This window comes from Condylostylus longicornis, unplaced genomic scaffold, assembly GCF_029603195.1.
Source record: "Condylostylus longicornis isolate FDR11 unplaced genomic scaffold, ASM2960319v2 ptg000016l, whole genome shotgun sequence".
Lineage (NCBI taxonomy): Eukaryota > Metazoa > Arthropoda > Insecta > Diptera > Dolichopodidae > Condylostylus > Condylostylus longicornis.
The window spans coordinates 6,737,432-6,760,308 of record NW_026577985.1 but is presented as its reverse complement, the minus strand read 5'-3'; the positions used below and the strand labels follow the sequence as shown (position 1 = coordinate 6,760,308).

Here is a 22,877-nt window from a genome sequence, read left to right as displayed (position 1 = left end):
TTAAGTTTAATAAAAAAATTACGTACCAACAGCTGCTTGCGCTAATGCCAAATGGTATGAATATAATAGAGGTGTAAACATATGATGTTGTTGAGGATTTCCAGATGCTAAACCTTGCTGTAAGCCTGCAATTTTCTTTCATTGATGACTACAGAAAAAAAATAATAATCTTTTAACTTACCCCTAAATAGCTGTTGCTGAAAAGCTTGCATAGCAGCAGTTGTAGCAGCAGGTGATGCATTTCCTAAGTTACCTAAATTACCGATATTGCCAAGATTACCAAGATTCCCAAGACTTCCAAGATTACCGAGATTTCCTAGATTACCAAGGTTACCAAGATTGCCTAAATTTCCTAAATTTCCTAATGCTCCCAAATTCATTGGTAAACCGGCTAAACTTCCTAATGCAGTTAACTGAGCTGCAGCAGCAGCAGCAGCAGCATTTGAATATTTGTCATAAGCTGATGATGAAGCAGAAGATGGTGTCGGTGTGGCATTTTGCTCATGCCTCGGTGTTCGGGACGGCGGAGGAGGTGTCGGTTGACTTTTAGGATGTTGTCCAGATTGCTGCATGTGTGAATGATGTGATTGATGATGGTGAATTGATTGTTGTGATTGATGTTGCTGTTGTGATTGGTGCTGACGGGTTTGTGACTGTGGTTGATGCGACTGATGTGACTGATGAGATTGATGTGCTTGATGGGCTTGGTGTGACTGATGAGATTGATGTGACTGATGTGACTGATGAGCTTGGTGTGATTGTTGGTGAAGTGATTGATGAGATTGATGCGATTGATGTGATTGATGTGACTGATGAGCTTGAAGTGATGGATGCGATTGATGTGACTGATGTGACTGATGTGATTGATGAGTTTGATGGGATTGATGAGATTGATGAACTTGATGAGCTGGATGGGATTGATGGGATTGATGAGATTGATGTGAGGAGTGAGACTGATGCGACTGGTGTGACTGATGGGATTGATGAGATTGATGTGATTGATGCGACTGATGTGATTGAAGTGATTGATGAGCTTGATGGTGCTGATGTTGATGTGATTGGTGTGACTGATGCGACTGATGATGATGATGTTGTGAAGGTTGTGGAGTTATAGTAACTTGTGCAGGTGGTAGTGGAGGAGGTGGGGTTGGACGGGGCGTTGGAGTCTGGGATGGCGTAGGAGTTTGTGATTTCATTGGTATTGGTTGAACAGATACTATCGGTTGAGGTGGTTGCTGATGTGGAATTACAGTAATGGGTGTTGAAGAATGAGAGTCCACAGGTGAAGGACTGTTTTGCGAAGCTAATCGTTGTTCAATTTCTTGTTCCTAAAATAACCAACAATACATATATTTCTTCAGTTTTCAAAATATTTTTATAAAGTTATACTTGTTGTAATGCTTTTACGAAAGCAGTCTTCAGTCGGTTAGTATGTTCCGCCTTCAGTGCCTTCTTAACATTAGTTGTGACACATTGTTCACATATAACTTTTGGATCTTTGCTTCCTAAAAAATATAAAGCGAATTAGTTTCATAAAGTTTAGAAATTGTTAACCGTTTTGTCTAAATTATTGAAAAAGTATATATCCTTAAATACAACTACCTTGTTTTTCCCATTTCCAAACCGGCGTAAAATCAATTTTACATTGAGCGCATCTAAATGGAGGTAAAACTGTAGATTTTTGATCTTTGGTAGTTAAATAGTCCACAACCGTTTCCAAACCCAGCAAGTATACGAATTCTGTATTACTTGGATTTGGTATAAAATGCATTTCGGGTGGCGGGGGTTTTGGTGGAGGAATCTGTTGTAATCGTAAATATTTGTAAATTTTTGTTCTCATAAAATAAAAATTATCAATTACTTGGAGCAATGTTTTTTCCAATTGCTTTCTAAGAGCTAATTTAGCTGCCGCCTGTCTTTGAGCTGGAGTTTGCACATCCTCTCTCGATGCAATACGTTCATTCTGCACAAAAGAATTTAAATTAATACCAGCTTTGACAGGAGATGTATTAAATAATACCTTGGATTTTAAATTTTCGTTTTGCTGCTGCTGTTTAATTGGTGGGGCCGGTGTTATGGAAACTGAATTACTGATTGTTCCAGGTACCTGTTTGGGATTATCCGTAACAGTAAGCTGCTTGCATTATAATTTATATTATGTTTATGTTATTTTAGGTCAATTAAAATATTTAAATACTGATCACAGACGTAATAAAGAGATTTGTTAGTTACTACGTGTATGTAGGAAAAATTTATTTTAATCTAATTTACAATTAATCAATATAATTAGAAAAATACTCATAAAAAACTGTCCTAAATATTCTAGCAGAATTGTAACATGGACAGATTTGAAACAGAGTTTGTATATAGGAGTATATAATATGTTTATAGGCATATATAATAATGATTTCTTTTTTAGAGTGATAATTTCTGAATAGAAGGAAGTTAAAATTGGAATAAATAAGCATTATTATTATCTGAATAAAATTGTTGCAGTGGCAGAGGAGAATAAATTGAATTTTCATTTTGATTATAAACTGGTTGTATACATTACTGCGACTCACATTGCGTGGTTTTACTCCAGCTGGAGGGGCAGATGTTGGTGTTATTGTCACTGATGGCGTAATTGTGAGATTCGATCCTGTTCTTGGCAATATTGTGTTGTTTCTTAATGGACTACTAGCGGTGAGAGTTGCTCCACCTGGCAGGGAAGATCTGGGAGGGGGAAGTACTGAATTCGTCCTTCCAATTGTTATTTGTTGGTTCCGGTTACTGTTACTAAAAAAGAAATATTTAAAAAGAACTTTATGTATTACATTTTTTTAAAGAGCTTACTTTAATGCTGTTACGTTACTTCTAGTATTTTTAGCATGAGCCGGTAGTGGCACCGCTGTCGTTGGGGTTACACTTAAACTGCCTTTGGTTAATGCTTGTGGTATAGCAGTTAATGGATTTGAAGTTGGCGAAATTGTAGCCGGTGTTACAATGAAGTTCTCTTTTAGCACTATTTGGGATTGCTTTAATTTTTTTAATAAAACTAATTTGGTCTCCTCATTTCTTAAATCTTCTCTTAATTTCCTTAATTCAATATCACGCCTTTTGATTTCTTCAGATGTGAGTTCTTTCATTGGTGGAAGCGGAGGCAATGGTAATTCTTCATCGCTATCATAATCTGATTCAGAATCAATATTTCCATTTTGTTGACGATGATGATTACTTTGCCTACCATTAACCCTGGAAGCTGGCAAAAGGACAATATCGGGTGCCTCAGCATAAGATTTTGGTTCAGTTCTGGGACGTAGAACTCGTCTCATTGGTTTATCTTCACTACTTGAATTGTTTATGATATTCAAATTACTACTAATAGTAATATTATTATTACTATTGTTACTATTATTATTATTATTATTGTTATTATAATTATTGTTATTGTTATTATTATTATTGTTATTAGTAATATTATCATTATTATTGTTGTTATCATCATCATTATCATTTACGTTATTGTTAAAGTTGTTATTGTTGTTATTGTTTTTATTATTATTATTACTGTTATTATTATTATTATTATTATTATTATTATTATTATTATTATTATTATTATTATTATTGTTACTGTTATTATTACTGTTATCATTACAATTTTTGCTACCCGTGTTATTTTCGTTATTTCTAATATTATCAATTCTCATATTGGTAGCACTACTATGGTTACTTGTATTAATTGCGTTGCTGTTGCTATTGAAACTACGGTTTTCATTTTTATTGATATTGATATTGTTATCGTGTTGGCCCGCATTATCGTTGGTTTTATTTTGACAGCTGCTTTCTTTGTTACTTGCGTGTTTGCTATTGGTTTTATTTTCACTATCATTGTTACCATAACTACTATTATCATTGTCAACATTAATAATATTATTGCCGTTATTGCTATTAGTATTTATATCATTCTTATTCTTACTATTATTACTTTTGTTGTTGTCATTAACATGACTATTATCATCATTCTTGGTTTTACTATTACCAGAATAATTTTTACTACTTTTGCTCGAATTAGCAATAGAGCTATTATCATTTTGATTATCAACAATTTTGTTTTTATTTTTGTCAGCTTCTGGTTCATTATTATTATCATTATTGATTTCTTTATTTTTCTTATTATTACTGTTTTCATCAACTTTGTTATTATTTTTATTGTTAACATTTTCATTATTTTGATGACTTGTGCTTTCATTAAGGTCCTTGTTGTCATTATCATTTCTATTATTTATATCGTTATCGTTACTTTTACTAACTTTACTTTCACGATCTTCATTATTGATTTTGTTACCTCTATTTTTCTCACTTTCATTTAGCTTTTTATTAAAACTATTACCAGGTTCGATTTCAAAATTTTTATTTTTACCATCCTTACTCCCGCTGCTAACCTTGCTGTAATCATAAATTGTATCAATGTTGCTATTTCCATCATTATCATTACTTTTGTTATTTTTCTTGTCATCATTTTTATTACTATTGTTATCTTTGTTATTATTATCGCTACTACTGCTTTTATTTATATTGTTGTTTGTGTTATCTTTGCTCTTTCCGCAAATAACAACATCGTTGTTACGATCGTTATTGAGATTATTATTGCTATTATTATTATTAATATTATATTTATTACCATTATTACTATTATTGTTGTCATTATTATTCTTGTTATTATTATTTCCATTATTATTATTACTCTTATTATTATCATTATGTTCGCCATCGTCATTATTATTTTTTCCGTTGTTGGCTTCAGTTTTATTATTACTGTCGTTATTATCATTATTACTATTATATTTGCAGTCACTATAGTTTTTATCAATATCTGGATCTATTCCTTTAGAATTGGTATTATTATTATTATCACTGTTTTTATTAGTGTTATCGATATTTGTATTATTACTATTATTATTACTTTTATTATTATCCTTATCATCATTTTTATCATTACCATCATTATCATCATTATCATTATTATTATTATTATTTTTATTATTATTATTATTATTGTTATTATTATTTATGTTGTTATCATCTTCTTTTGTTTTAACATTATCACGATGGTTATCATCATCAACGTTTTTATTTTTATCATTATCGCTGTTACTAACACCAATTTCACTGTTGGAATTATGCTGTTCGCTATCTATTTGTAGTGGAGTTAACGTAAAATTTGAATTTTCTTCTATGGCTCTTAGCCCTTGAACAGTTGAAGGGGTAGTTAAAGGTTCTTGTCCAGATGCAATACTTAAATCTACAACATCGTCGACATCCATTTTTGCCATTTAGATATATTTCTTAAAGTTTGTGAAGAAACTTATTGATTAAAATCTCTAAAAAGAAAAAAAGAAAAAATAAAAAACTTCAATGAATAGCTATTTTAGTTTTGAAAAAAAATGTGTAAGGGGTATAAAATTTAATGTACTTATATTCCTTTATGAAAAAAATAAAATAACTAAGTATATTGATTTTTTTTTCATAAATTTTTGCCTAAAGATAGTAGTGGTTCACCCAAATTCACCTTTGAATTAACGAATATGCCAAATCTTTGTTATTTTTTTTTTCAAATAAAGATGAAATTAACATTTAATACCGAACGAGGTTTCAGGCAACGTGGTGAGGTGGATAGTTAGAATCATGTTTCTAGAGAGACCTGCGTTTTCTGGACCAGAGGAAAATTCTGACGAACCAAGGTGAAAATCCACCACGCCAAAACATGTAGAGGTAGTGTGGGATTGTGGGCACGACCTATGCACAACTTGCATTCTTATAAGAAAATGTATTATTTTTGTTTTACTTTTGGTATTCACGCTAAGAGAAATAGCCGCTGTCAAGACCCGCATCAACGCAAATAGAAAAAGTACGGAAGTAGTTGTGGCATTAACATACTTTACAGGTAACGGACAGTTGCCTCACCGACGGAGTTCACCTTTATTGTTTATATCCCTACTCACCTGCAAGGTGAGTTCTTGTTGGAAATTTCAGTATAAGAACACTTTAATTACAAGAGAAAAAGTGTTGAAAAGAGAAACCTAGTTGGGAGTGGGAAGCTTTAGCACTTTTGCTCGAAAGTAAAAGACGGGCACGGCGACTGCGAGACTACAAAAGTCCAAATTGATGATCTCGACATCTTTGAGGAAACTCATTCTCCTGACAGCATGTTGGGATTTGCAAGATTACAGAGTGCCAAATCATGAGCATTGGAACAGAGTAGCTTTTATATGTACTGACCAAAGTATAAATTGGGCATTCAGAATTTTTAACCTTGAATAATTCACGGCGGCAGGAGTCGAGGATTTTTTAGGGACCATGAGAAATTTTCTATTGACATTCCACTCGCTCATATGCCCAAGAACAAATTGTTTAGAAAGTAAAGCTTCGAGAAAAACTGCTCGAGTGTTGGGCTATCTTTAAAGACAAAATGAATACGAGCACAACTCGGTAGCTCTGTGCTACATATCACGACACGTTGGAATAGAAGGTAATAAACGGGCTTAAGTGCTAGTGAAGAGTGATAACTCCTTTTTACGTTGAAGGAGCTCAGAAAATAAATCACTATGACCAGAAATGTTACAGAAAAGTCATGAATAAATACCAAAATGCCAAATTAGAAAGGTTCAGAGGACGATGGTGTCTATAGATTCTGTGGAAAAAAGGAAAGACTTCGATGCACATTCTTTTGAAATATGCAAATTTACTGAAAAGATTGGCCTCGGAGATTACTGTAGACGTCATTTATGCACTTAGTTGAAGGCATAATATTTAATGTAGATTTTTTAACAATGGGTCGAATTGCACAGTCTACTTTTTGTTACAAGATCTACAAATCCACATTTAATACTATTTTATAAATAATTAACATTTTATGCTTAAATTATTAACAAATTTGTAATTTTCGTATAAAATTTCATTTAATTTTTATTAATAATTTATTTTGAGATTTTCAACCTTTGAAATTTTGGCAATAAGAATTCGTAACAAATCAAAAATGAGAGTTTTTCACCTTCAAATTATTATATAAGTACTTATAATAATTATAATATATTTTTTAATTTAATATTAGTAAAAGAAGAAAAAATAAAATTTAAACCATTTTATAAACCTAAAAATTATTTTTCTATTGAAAAGTTAATGGAAAGTTATAAAATATCCATAATAAAATTATAATTAGTTAGCAATAAGCAATGGATACATAAAATAATTAAGGTAATATAAACTTAAAAAAAAAAGATTTGCAAATTGAACTATTTACTTATGCGCAAGCACTATTATGTATTGTGACGCTGGTATAATATGCTGTGTGTACATGAATAATGAAAATTTATTGAAAAAACCGTACTATATAATAGTGTTATAATTCCGGATTTCCCTTGTTCCTCTACGTTTAACATAAATTTGTGATGTTACTCCAATAAAGAAAAGTAAAAATCGATTAGGATTCATATTGAGATTTGAGAGGTAACACATCAATATGACGATCTTAACAGTACAGAAAGTATAGTTCAATATATCAAGATCAGAGATATTGGTAAACTTTATACCGTAATGTTTTTATATCAGTAAAAACAAAAAATCCCAAGGCTTTTCGGTTTTTTTAATAATTTTTGTTTATTTGTAAACATTTTGGTTTTGAAAAAAATTTGATTTTTTAATTGCACGGGTTGATGGTACGGATATACATATATTTTTGTTCAATTTTGCTAAGTTTTAAAATAGTTTGTGCATATATCGATAACTAAACTAACGAAAATTTAAATTTTTAAATTCTGTAGTGATTAACTTAAATTTGTGGTCAATCAAACAAATCTTATTTCTATTGAGTCCTAGTTGAAATGGGCTGATTGACATTTAAAGTTTGATTTATAGATACTTGATTCGAGTTTTAAGTGAATGTCTGAACTATCGAAAGTTATAGTCGGTATAAGTAGCCTACATATATACATATATTTAACTACATTGTGTTTGTTAATGCATAATATTTCTAAAAATTAACACAACTTTTAAAAATTTTTATGTTAGTTAAGAAAAAGACATTAAATATTATGTTACGAGAACTTTTAATACTTAGTTTAAGAATATGGAGCTATACAGTGTGAACAACACATAATAGCGGCAAATAATAATATCTTGGTGCACATATTCAATTATTTACTTTAAAAAATTTAACGGATTCTTAAAATGACGAAAAAAACCAAACAAAAGAAACAAGAATTCGTTACTTAATTTAATTTATACCTAATTTTAGAATACTTAATTTTTTGTATGTAAATTCATATTACTTCGCGCCAATATTTTTAAGTAAATGTAGGTTAAAACTGATAACGTAAGCAATAAGTAATGTATTACTTTAAAATTTAAAATACACACTTGAAAATACATAAACAAAGGTATCATAAAGGTAAAACTTTATATACATACATATTTAAGAAAATTTAAATATATTTAAGGTAAGTGTCCCTAATACTGACATATTTCGCAACAAATTCAACTTTGATGTGAGATATTTTGGGCACAATAAGCGATTCTGTTCCTGATTTTTTAAATAATGTAGAAAATTGAGAATAATGTTTTTTACAAAATTATTTAATAAAAATATATTCTAATTCATGATTTTTCGATTAAAGATGAAAAGAAAAAATGTTCCTAATATTGATCTATGCGCAAAAAATTGTAATCTACATTCTATAAGTATATGAATAATGGTTCAAAAGGGTTAAAATGATAATATTCAATAAAAATGAAATAAAAATTTAGATTTCTACAGATATTTCATCTTGTTCAAAAAAATTAAAAAATGGATCAAATTATAATTCAAACAAAAATAAAAAGCAAATTGACACATATGTCAGTAATCGAAGCAGGGTCGAATTTTAGATGTTCCTATAATACTGACAGAAATAAATTTTAAAAATTCTTATTTATTTAACGTTTTTACTCCGACTAACTTATAAAATAAGCAAAAAAAATAATCAAAATATTTAATTTAATATAAATACATATATTTTTAACCCTCACTTAAATCAAAAAACAATAAAAACAAAATCGGAAAAATTAAGCAAAAAGTACAAGAAATTCTTCAATGCAACCTACTTTTGCTATGTCTATAAACACAAAACTGATTTATGTTTAATTTTTTGCAGTTAAGGTAAGTGTCCCTATTACTGACATATTTCGCAACAAATTCAACTTTGGCGTGAGATATTTTATATGTGGGACACAATAAATGATCGTGTTTCCGATTTTTTGAATAATTTGGATAATTGAGAATAATGTTTTTTATAAAATTTTTTAATCAAAATATTTTTTAATTCATAATTTTTCGATTAAAAATGAAAAGCAAAAATGTTCCTAATATTGACATAACCGCAAATGTTTGTGTCTATTACTGACAGTTTGTGTTCCTAATACTGACAATGTAATTTCATATGCTGTAATCTATATTCTATATATGAATAATGGTTAAAATGGTTAAAATGATAATATTCAATAAAAATGGAATAATAATTTAGATTTCTACGGATATTTCATCTTATTTAAAAAAAAATTAAAAATGAATAAAAATATAATTCAAACCAAAATAAAAAACATATTTTTTATTGAATTAAAGGTAAAAATATGTGAAATTCAGCTGATTTGAATTTATTATTACTGTAGAATGTACTTTTGCTAGTAGTCTTAATATGCAACAATGAATAAATAAAAATTTTTAAAAGATATTTATGAAAATCTAATTCGAAATTACATAATGTTTTATAAAGTATTATAAGTAATATTTGCTACAAATGTATTCTTATAAATAATACTTAAAATATGATGTCCTAAATAATACCTAAAATATGGTAAGAAATCAGATCAATATATTCTAAAGCTGCTAATAAGCCTATTCTAAAGCTGCTTTTTGCTTTAACAAGACTATTTATGTATTAAGTACGAAACGAAAGCAACCCATTCTCAATTTTTAGAACAACATTTTGGGTTATTAAACAGGTCTACTTTTCTTATTTAAAGAGAACCATTTCCGTTGTGATATTTGTTATGACGTTAACGTTTACAGTAATTTTAAAGCATTTTTTTAGAAACCGAATTGTACTGTTTTATTGACAGTATTGTATACAATATTGACACACAATTTATTAGACGAATATCACTATTAAAAAGGCAAAAAGGTCGAAGTCAGATATAGGTTTTCACAAATGTAATCGATTTTCATTTGACTGAAATAGTTTAAACAATTTTAAAGTATAAAGAAATTATTTTAATTAATTAAAATGAATATCAAAATTAAAACTTTATACTGACATAATTTTGTACATAATATTGACCATCTTTAGATCGTATTACTGACACCAGTTTTTAAAGGTAAAATACTCCGAACCTGTAGTAAATTCTTAGTGTCAGAATTCGGACATTAGAAAGAAAATTCAAATTCGATTTTAATTAAATAAATACGAAAATAAAAATTTAAATATTTTAAAAATGACGACATTTATAAAAATACGGATTTTTGACGTATTACTGACACATATGTCAGTAATAGAAGCATGGTCGAATTTTAGATGTTTCTAATACTGACAGAAATTATTTGTTAAAATTCTTATTTATTTAATGTTTTTACTCCGAATTACTTATAAAATAAGATAAAAAATAATCAAATTATTTAATTTAATATAAATTCATATATTTTTAACCCTCAAATAAGTCAAAAAGCAATAAAAACAAAATCGGAAAAATTAAGCAAAAAGTATAAGAAATTCTCCAATTCAACCCACCATTGCTATGTCTATGGAAACAAAACTGATTTATGTTCAATATTTTGGAGTTATTTCAAAACTAAATAAAAGGAAGTATTGCGATAATTTGAATTAATCTAGAAATAAAAAAATATATAATGTTGTATAGAGAAAATCTCTTAATAATTATAAAAAACTTCATATATGTCAGTATTACCGCCACTGTCAGTATTAGCTACACTTACCTTATTTAAAAACTAAATAAAAGAAAGTATTGCGATAATTTGAATTAATCTAGAAATAAAAAAATATATATATGTTGTATAGAGAAAATCTCTTAATAATTAAAAAAAAACCTCGTATATGTCAGTATTACCGCCACTGTCAGTGTTAGAGACACTTACCTTATAAGAAATATTTTTTCTTCTAACTTACGGATGTTGCGTACGAAATATTAGAAATTACGGCGAATGCAACAGATATGTATGTATGTATGCCTTTATATAATTATAATTTTTTACATATTTAAACTAGTTAATAACACATAAGTATTTGATCACCTAATAATTGAACCATTAAATCAAACTTGATGGTAACAAAGGCACAAATAATAAAAAAATAGCCATTTTTTTATAACTGACCTTTTAATGAGCAAACGCATTGCATACAATTAGGGAGGTTATGTGATGGCACCGAATTTCAAACAAATACTTAAAAAATATTTGTTAACATTTTTAATTAATTTATTTCATAATTATTGTAGACTCAAGAATTTGTTATAAATATACTAGAACAATATAAAACTTTAGTTGATTTTTTCTTCATTTCAAATAATTTGTTCAACATTTTAAATAATTTAAAATTTTTAAAATTAAATTGAAGGTTTCAAAAAAATATCCAAGGCTGATTTGAAAAAAGTTTTAATACAAATGGAATGTAAATTAGAAGTGTTTGTAATGTAATACATAAACAGATGATTATTTAGTTTATTCATATATTTCTGTATAATTTTTAGCAGTTCCATACATATGTATATGTACCATACGTATGCACATTAATTACATATTTTATCATTAATTAACTATTTATGTGCTTCACTTAGCATTTACATAATCAAAAAATAATGTCAGTAATGACTTTATCTTATCTTAATCTCAATGTTACAAAATTAATTTTATTAAGATAAAATAAGGTAGAAATTATGAAATGTCAATAAAAAGCACAAATATTGTGATATTTTTCACCTGTCTTGAAAAATTATTTTCTTTCTTTTTTAGGAATAATTTTATGTACATACATATGAATATAAATATATGTACATACAATTTTTGCAATAATTTAATGTAAGATAATCATGTCTATATTTTATGAACCATTTTATATGCAAATATTTTGTATATACTTATGTAACTAATAAAACCTAATTTGATGAAAATAATTAATTTTTATTTGGAACTTGTAGAAATTAACAGCAAATTTAGCCTAACATTCGAATTTCAGTTATAAATATTTGAATATTTTTTACGGTAACAAATCCGGAACTAATTTTGACAAATAAGTACCATTTAAAGGATTTGTAGGACTTCTAACATTATGTATGTATGTACATGTGTATATTTATATATTACATATGTAGAGACTTAATACCATAATATTCGTCATAAAATTTCTACCATCAGCATCGTCGTCATTATGATGATCAACGATAACGATAAATTGTACTTAAATTGTATTGTGTATTTTCTTTTTTATTTATTTTTTTAAATAAAACGAAGCAAAGAAAAAAACTGAGCTAATAGCGATTTTATGCAGACATTAACCTGTATCCCCCAATATATTAAAATTAAAATCTGATATAATCACAAAATAACAAAAAAAAATTAAAAATAAAAAAACGTTAAGCTAAACCAGTTTTGTATTTTTTCGTTTTGTTTTTATAACTGGCAAGTTTTTATTCTCTTCTTCTTCTTTTTCTTTTCCATAACTAAAATCTGAGATTCGAGAAGACAGCAGTCCTAATCTACTTCTTTTTTTTGTTTAAATATTATGTACGTGTACTATGTACGTAAGTATGTGTTGAGCTTTAGTTTTAATATAAACGTATATAAGTATATTAAAATATTTATGACACATGTATGCATGTATACGCATAATAACGTAGAAATGCATGAATGTTAACCTACATCTACGCGTTCACAAGATGATGTAAAAAATGCGCTTTTGTGATCCCATATGGTGCAGATTGCTATTTTTATTTCTGTTTTAAAAATATTTTAAAAATGCAACTTTCATTATCGATGTTGCATTTTATCAATTTACATACTAAGTAAATATATTCGTGTACATATAATAATGTATATGAAAGATTTTAATATTTATAAATTATATGATTACAAAAAAGCAATATTATGCTTATACACAAAATATGTTGCTGTTCCGCCACTGATGTACCGCTGACATTGGCAAACATGTTGAGTGTCCCAGAAATGGCATAAAAGCATTCATATATAAATGCATAAGTTCATGCATGCATATTTATATATGTATGTATATGTTTCTATACATGTGGATTTTTATAAATGAAAATATGCATAAGTATGTAACTTAATTTCAAGTAAGGCTTACAAACATTCTCATTATAAGTAACGTGATTCAATTGACATATCAACGTAAATTTCACACAGTAAAATACACATACATATATACAAACTGGTACAAAAGGATATTAACTTCATAATTATTAATTTTCTGCTCCTAAAATTCAAGAGCAAATTGTTCGTACATTAAAGATTATAACGCCATTAAAAACGAACTTATAGTTATATAGATAATTATAGATAATCTTTCTCTAAAAAAACCAAAGTATGCACACCTAAATCTTACACCTAGAATCGGAAAAATATTGCCAAACCTTTTTCTTATCGTAGAAAGACAACCCTCGGACCAAGCATAGAATACCTGTAAAAAAACTTTTACCGCCCTTTGTATTTTATTTAGATAATGATGGTTTTGATAAGTGTCGGCAATTTAATCGACGAATCAAAAAAATTACTTTTAAAATTGAAAATTTTATTGTACAGGGTGGCAGTGACATCGTAGGCAGTAACCATCCCTTACCATAAGTATTTATTTTTAAATATTTCAAATTAGATTGATTCTAATCTACTTAAATCAACTAGTATAGAAAATCAGAATCCTCGAATATATACAAATACCTACATACATTCAAATAAGGGTACTCTGTAAATTTCACAAAAAATTCAAAATAATTGTTTTCATTAATCTTCAATATATGTTGAAGTATAATTATTGTAAAATTAAATATACGCTAATCACGACTTTAATACAAGTAACAAATAAAAGGATATAGAGGAATTAAAATTTAATTGAAACCCGATTCAATTGACTCTTATTTTACAGTTAACTTGAAGTTTACTTTATCGTCATACTCATTACTTTGTTAATTGGAAAAAATAATTTTTGAAGGTTTTATCATAAAGATGTATAGGAATTTTTGGTATAACTAGCTCATATTACATATTTAAGTACATTTTTCCCTAGACTGTTTTATGAAAAATAAATTTTGCTCCTGATTTTTTTGAAGACCAAAAAATTTTATAGCGTATACTGCTCAACAATATTTTAACATTTTCCATGTTACTTTATTTTAAGTTTTCAATAAAAATATAGTTTAAATATATAATATAACACTATTTTGAACACAGGTACCCAAACAAATGTAAATTCAAACACAGTTATCAGTATACGCATATCAAATTTTTCAAACTAGTATCCATGGTCATACAATCATATTATTAATTTTACGTAAATTACAGCACTAATAACAGATTCCAATATGTACATAATTTTTTTTTGTTTTGCTTTAGAAAGTCAACTTTTACTAAATTTCATATTCAACATTTACATTTTATTAATTGAAGAAAACGAAAAATGAAATATCAAAGATCTAATCTTATATTTTTGTTATAAAAATTTTTAAAATAAAATTCATACAGTGGTGGACACTGCAATTTACTCAAAAATTGTACTTATGTACAGTTTATTCTCTCTTTTTCATTTAGAGAGAATATTAAAATTTTATAGAAAGTTAAGCTATAGGAAACCTTAAGGAAAATTATCCTTACAATAGTAACTTCAACAAATATTTTGATATATTTACTTAATTGAAAAAAAATTGTAAACAAATGTTATTGATTTAGTATGCTGTTTTATGTTTTTTTCCAAGACTTTTTTTTAAAGTCAGTATGGGCATTTGTGAAATTGGATGCTTGTATTTCAGAATTTTATATACTTATTTTTAATTGAATTTTATACATGAACAAACCAAGCCTTTGACTGATTCTGACTTCAAATAAATGTTAAATCTTAAAGTGCATTAATTTTTTTCTTAATTTGTTTTAAAATGAATAGGTTTGCTGCCTCAGACCAAAGGTTTTAAAAACATAAAATTTAGTTTTTGTTTTATACATTTAGTTACATATTTAAGTCAATATTTTGAATAATTTGTTAAACGTTATTGAAAGTCCGCTTAGTTACTTTTATTTGCGCAGATAGACGGGCTCGGTTAAGAGCTCTACTCGGATAAGTGTTTACAAAAATTGGATTCTTTCACTTAAGCGGGTTTTACTGTATATACAATATAACCAATAGAAATTCTACTTTCTGATTAAATAGAAAAAATACAGTCTGATTAAAAAATTTCGTTTAGCCCCTGATTTAAATAGGTATGTACATCTGGCCACCACTGTAGTTATTATTTTTTAACAACCAATACACATTTTTAGTCTATAATTAAAGTAAAATCAAGTTCAAAATGAAATTTTCATTCATTTTTTCTTTTCTTTTGAATTTTCTTTTAGGTTTTCTTTTCCAATCTCTCTTTTAAAAACAATAAGATCGATTACATATAATTAAATTTGCACAAACATTTATTCTATAAAAATATAAAAATATATTTCGTTATACGTACACCTCCCATATAACATACGTATATGTATATTTTATAAGTATTTATACATAAATATGTATATCTAGATGTATGTAAGTACCGCAAAATATTCCTTGTTGAAAATATACTTATAGTTATAACCAATATGCTCCAGTAAACATATTTTATATCCGCGTTGAGATTTACGAAAAAGCATTATGTATGTATGTACATAAGAAACATAAAAATTTATGTAACTAAATGTGTATATTGCAATTAATTTTTGAAGATTTAATGATGAGATCATCAATAATTTTAAAGATTATAAAAAAAAAAAAAAAACAAACTAGTAGAGCGGTTAAAAAAATAAAATAAAAATATTTTTGATAATGTTGGGAATTTGGTGAAAAAAAACAGATACAAATACGTGTCAACTACATACATTCATATTTACATATACAAAATTTTGTAATACTTAAAAAAGAAGAAAAATTTCAGGTAGACGAATGAATAACAAGAAATAAAATAAACTAAAAAAATTAACTTAACAACATTCATTTAAAATTTAAATACATAATGTATTTATGTACATACATAATATGTACGTAATTAAAATTGTTAAAAAGCTCTTAACTTGATTTTTCATTAAGTTTTATTAGCCTACTTAAATATTCACCAAGAAAGTGATAACTTTATAGCAAATAAAATTTAACCATAAAACGGGAACAACATGTCAAATCGAAACTCGCCAGGAAATTACTATAAATACATAATAGAATAAATTGGCATGTAAAATGTACCTATGTAAGTAGGCATATGTGCGAATAAACATACACATAAATTTTCTTGAATTATTTACCATGACTTTTTTGCTGCAAACTTATTTTTATAATATTGAAATTAACAATGAATTTAGCTCAAAAGCCCCTACTTCTATGTTCCTTTATTTTTGATAGTTGGGTTTAATTACAAAAATTTTTGTTTAATTAAAGGTTAAAAATTTGATGAGCATAATATTATACAACTTGAGCTTAACAATAATGCTATAGGCTTCAGAACATAACCTATACATGGTATGTATATATCTAGATATGTGTTAATAATTTTGATTGTAATTAATTTTCAATTAGAAATTATTTAAATCTTTATAATAATTAGAAATATTTTAAATCTTTTATTGTATTTCTCGAAGATTTTATATGAATTTTCATCTCTAGGGTTGCAGAGAAACAAACTTCCAGGAAACAAAAAACTTGATTTGTTCCCTTTATTATTTTTGGTTTTCAAGTTTTAGTTTGAAAATGAAATTTGGTCAAAGTTCTATAAAATTTAACGAACGTAGCTTTTTTTTGAACATTTAATTATAAATTTAATAAATTAAAAAAATATTACAATATTTTCTGTTTGGTTTAACTAAGATTTGTCAAAAACGTAGATATTTCTAATAAATCAAAAAAAAGAAAAAAATAATTGGCTTTTAATCAGAATTTTGGTTTTTAGATTTTTTTTCATTTTGTTTTTTTTTTATATACGGATAAGTACATAATATATAAATTTTTTATATATTATGTATATTTGGTACGCATATATTAAATGATTACAATACAAGAATGCAATTCGTATACTTATATATATGTATGTGGATTACTTAAGTAGTACACTTAAGTTGTACACTTGAGCCTATACATATTACACTTGAGCCTATACAGCTTAAGATGTACACTTGTAATCAAGAAAATTGCAAAAAAAACTTTGCTCGAGGCAATTTTAATTTAATACAGGAGTCATGAAAATTTTTTATGTAACTTCTGAATAATGGTTTAGAAAAAATATTAAAATTTATTCGGTACATGATTGAAAAATATAGTTGCACTAGTTAAACAGGCGCAGTGAGTCCCGAAATAAGATTAAAAACCTTTTATAAAATGGAATAAATATTTTGATGTTTCGAAAAACTAATTATTCACATTTTTGGGCAAAGATGTTAATGATTGGAATAAATTTTTAAATTGTATGACTTAATTTCGTTTGAAACAATTTTGTTCGATGTAACATTAAAATTGGTGACAATATTGGTTGGTATACTGGAAAAATAGGTGATACAATATTAGCTGATTGCATAAATGGTATAGCAAGAGGTTTAATGGTTGCAAGTAGAAAATTAAATATTACTATATTAAATTTATAATTGTTCAATGCACCTTAACTTTTGATAATCAGTTATTTATTAATACATGCATCAAATTTATTAATACAGGTGTTTTTTTTCAATCATTTTATTTTCTAACTCTAACAAGAATGCTACAGTTACATACAGTTACAAAATTTAATAGTCCTAGTAGTAATAATAAGTTGTCGTAAAATGTAAGACTTAAAAGAACGAAAGAAGAGCGACCAGATATTTTCGTGAATTTTTCTTGTAGCCGATAATAATTATGGAGTTAGTAGAAAATAAAACAGACGTAATATTACTAAAGCCTATTAAAGATCCGTTATTCTTGACCTTTCCGTTCCTTAAAGCAAAAGCAGAATTCAGTTTCAACAAGATTCACGCACCGTCGAGCACGACAGCAAACAGTTTTTTGTCATCCAAATACAAATATTTCATGTATAGGATTTTTATGTTTTCATTTTTTTTAAAACAAGTATGGATTTATGTATGTATGTAACGTATGCAACGTGTAAACTATTTGTTTAAATAAATTTTTATTCAAATTTAGCTAAGTATTAAAAAATCAGACAAGCGAGGAAGGCAATCAAAAATCTCCTTTTTTCGAAAGCAATCAAAATTTTTGCATAACTATGTATATAATTAATTTTTTTTTTAAGTTTTTTTAACCTTATCGTCTTAAGAAATATCGGACTGCATATTTTTTAAATATGTATTTATGTACGTCAATATATTAAATAAATAATTTTCCAGTGAAATTTTTTAAATACATATTCTGTCGTTGCCTCAATTCTTTTAACTATAAGGCTTAACATACAAGTATACATACATGTACGCAGGTACTCGGATGTATATAATAACTTTCTTCCTATGTATAACACGATACAAAATTTTACCCTCTAATTGAACTAATTCTTTATATTCTTAATTAATAGCATAGTTTAAATTTGTACTTTAAAAAGAATTAACTAAGTAAGTATTTTAATATATTTTCGAAATAAATTATCTGTTAACAATTAATTTCTCAAATAAAATTAATTTTTAATTTTATTTCTATCGTGGACATTCTAATAAGGGATCAAATCTGAAGAAGAAATAAAATTTGGTTCTTATGATATTATGAACTTAATATGTAACTACATAACATGTGGCGAGTTTTGAACTCATGAATATTTAAATATGAAAAATTTTTAAATGGGCAGATTATTGATAAAATTCGAAATGACAAATGTCTTCGGAGCACGTCTATATAACCATTTATGTAATGAGTTTTTGGATGTTATACGAGTAACTTACAAAAGTAGGGACCCGGCTACAAAATTATTATAATATCAGAAAAGATGTTTGGATAACGATAAATGTTGGAGTAATTAAAAGAAGAATATCAATTAATACTATATGTATGTATGTACATACATATAATAGAATAACTTTAGAATTTATTTAATGTTAATAAAAATGTTTTCTAGCACTTTATTCATAAACAAAAATTTAGAAAATACGGTTCGTTTGATTATTGTAATGTTATAGTAAGAAAAATAACAAAAAATGCGGTAAATCATAATTATATACACAAGAATGTTTATTTTGTATATATGTACGTATGTACATTCATAAATATGAAAAGATGTGCATAACATATACTTATGTGCATTAACCGACCAAAAAATATTAAAATATTTTCTAATTGGTCTAGCAATAGTTATACAAAACAATATATTATGTTTTTAAGACGTAAATAGACTGCACAATTATCTCTAAAAAATTTTTATTGAATTTTATACAAAACTAACCGGAAGTTTTATTTATTAAAGAAAAAAAAAACTATATGTACACACGCATGCACATGAAATAAATTGTATTTGTATTGTGTCTATTAATTGTACTGATTTTTTTAATAAAAGTATGCATATATGTATATACAGATGTGTTCATATAATGGACACAATTTTATATATTGCATATTTGAGATTTAATTTATAAACATAATATGTGGGTATGTACGTTTATGTAAGTATGGCATTAACTAAATAATAAGAAGAAAAACATTTTATTGCGCTGTGATTCACACTAATTCAATTAAACACTGCCGGTTCCAACTAGCATATGCATATGTACATATAACGTGAACTTTTATACAAATAGTTTTTATGTACAATGTAAGTATATACATATGTAAATAAATATTATAATTGTAAAATATCCAAATTAACTATCTAGTACATTTGAAGGTTTGTAAATTTCTACACTGTTACCCCGAACAGTGTATTGTCACCGCGAATAAGGATTTATTGTGCCCCCACTCCGTACAGCACCCGCTTAAGATCTTCCTTCCTAAGTACCTCCGCCGTTACGGAGCAAAGTGTCCCATTATTTCCGTTTAAATAGCCTAACAATCAAAGTTTTTAAAGTATACATATTATGTAAAGCATTAAAAAAATAATGCTGTTAAACATCAAACAAAATAATTATAACAAAAAAATTTACATTTTACGTTTGCATTTTAAGTTTTCACGCTGAGTTTAAAAGAGCAAATTTCCGATTTTACAAATTTAGATTAGTACAGAAAAATTGTGTAGTAAAATACAATTAGAACATATTCAAAAATATAAAAAGCGCATTCTTGTACGTTTGTATGTTTGTACATATGTATGTATTTAGAAATAATTATCAGAAAATATGGGAAAATGTAAGTATTTGTCTGACTGCTGGCATTTGCTTGCAATGGAGGAGAAGGTGATGTGTTCCAATTTTTTAGTTTTTTCGCTTAAAAAATTAAAAACATACATATTTCATATTTACATTCGCTTGTAACGAAAGTTTAAGTACCTACTATTAAATAACTATATATGTATGTAGCTGCTTAAAGTACAAAGTACACGGATTGTAACAATTGATTAGTCTAAGTTAACTAATTAATATTGCGTTGTACACTATAAAGAGTTCGAAAAGATTATAATTTATATACATATATTTGATCTAATGATTATATTGAAAAGAATTTGATATACTGTACTTTATATGTACATTTCATCATAAAAATATTGTAAAACTTTTTAAATTCCCATGAAACAGCCTTAAATTTGAAAATTATGAAATAGGTGTGAATGTTTCTTATTTGTGAGGATTTTTTTTATTTCTGTTTGATTTTTTAGAAAAATCTTAAAATGTCTCAAATTTTGAATTTAAATTTTTAAATCTAATTTTTAAGTTTCTTGTAAAGGAGTAGAATTCTTTAATATAACACTCCGGAACAAAGTTTATAAATGAAACATTCTTTTGTAAAGGAATCTGCCTTATACTTAGTAGCAAAAACTAAAACGGATTTTAATTTATGTATTTATTTATGGATCTGTGCCTAAGTAATATGTATCTATGTACGAGTACATACATATTTATATTTAGAAAGTTGCCAAAATAACTTTTAAGAAATACAATAAGAAAAATTTCGATTTTAAATTCAATATCTTTTCTAATCCAATAAAAATAAATAAATAAATACGTTCACAAAATATAAGTATATATGTATATAGATAGGTATGTACATACATACATGCAATCCAAGCACTTATACCAAATACACATCATCAGTTTACAATATTATAATAATATGCACAAACATTCATATGCACTTGTATGTACATATGTACATATGTATGATATATTCACACAAATATCTTTTCCCTTTATCTTGTATTTTTTTTCAAATTATAGAAAAATTAAACTTGATCATTTAAAACAATAAAAAAATTGAAATGCTCCGCCATATTACCGTTTTTATGCGCTACTTTTCACTTTAATCGTTTCAAGAAAAAAAAAAATGAAATAAAAATTTTATTTTGGTTTTTATTTTTTTTTTGTTTTGTTAATTGTGTGTGTGTGTGGATATGGTTTGCCAGCAGTAAAATTTAAGAAGCATATAATAATAAAATTTTTCCGATTGGAATGTCATCATATGAGACTGATGATGGACATTAACATCATTTATCAAAACATACCCGTATATAAACACTGCGATTCGTCATAATATTGAGCACCTTTATTTTAATTATGTTTCAGTATAACGTTCTTGATCTCAAATTTTAATCAATCAAACTGGTATAAATTAAATGAGTACTTGGGAATAGAAAGCATTAGTCGAATAAATATGTGTCATTGACCATTTAATTTACTTTATTTCAAAGAAAACTTCAAAAAACTTTGGAAGTTAATATTAACTTGAACAATGTTACAATAATCGGAACATTTTCATATTTCCGTTTTTGCAGTTGCAAAACATAAGTATGTACTACAAATTCTTTGATTACTGTTATCTAGTATGTTTTTTAAGGTTGAATTTGTAACCAAGAGTAGGTCAGATCAATTTTGTTTTTTTCTCTTAATTTTCTTTTTTGTTTGGTAACTAAATATATACATATTAAGATACGTATTCATGTATCTATTTACATTAGGTATATATAAAAAAAAACATCCGATGAGTAGTGATTCTTTGAACCAGAAAGAGACATGTAACAAAACAATAAAAACGGAAAATATAAATATATTTATGTACATATGTATGTGCATACAATTGACATGCTTAATACACAGACACATATGTAAATATTTATGTATATCTACATATAAAATATATATCATATGTACAAGAAAGCGTATGTTTTTACACAGGCATCATCTATTTACGTATTTACATAAACACATAAGTAAAGTAACAAACAAACAACTTAAGTAGAAAAATATGTAAAAATTTTTATAGATTACACCGATCTTAATATAAAAATGGAACATTTTAAAAAGAAAAAATAAGAAAAGCAAAATATGTATGATCAAAAAATTAGTTTAAGATACTTATGTACCTATAAAAATTCATGTGTACATATGTATGTATGTACATATTTGTTTATTTTTTCGCGTTTTATTGTACTTAAATAATGTTGGTTATAATTATTTGCGTAAAATATACATACATGTTATGTACTTTCTTATATTTGGATCA

At 26.5% G+C, this 22,877-nt stretch overlaps 1 protein-coding gene across 1 annotated transcript in view; it reads right to left on the bottom strand.

Annotated features, from left to right (window-relative positions):
- LOC129605990 (dual specificity protein kinase splA-like) overlaps window positions 1–22,877 on the bottom strand; it is a 100,898-nt gene that overhangs the window by 199 nt on the left and 77,822 nt on the right. Inside the window, exons 3-11 of the mRNA XM_055516032.1 lie at window positions 5,184–5,366; window positions 2,836–3,530; window positions 2,565–2,778; window positions 2,021–2,134; window positions 1,862–1,963; window positions 1,603–1,801; window positions 1,390–1,505; window positions 182–1,328; window positions 27–125 (exon numbers count right to left, since the gene is read on the bottom strand). Of these exons, the coding sequence (XP_055372007.1) occupies window positions 27–125; window positions 182–1,328; window positions 1,390–1,505; window positions 1,603–1,801; window positions 1,862–1,963; window positions 2,021–2,134; window positions 2,565–2,778; window positions 2,836–3,530; window positions 5,184–5,318 (2,821 nt within the window). The 5' untranslated portion in view covers window positions 5,319–5,366. The remainder of the gene's footprint in view (window positions 1–26; window positions 126–181; window positions 1,329–1,389; window positions 1,506–1,602; window positions 1,802–1,861; window positions 1,964–2,020; window positions 2,135–2,564; window positions 2,779–2,835; window positions 3,531–5,183; window positions 5,367–22,877) is intronic.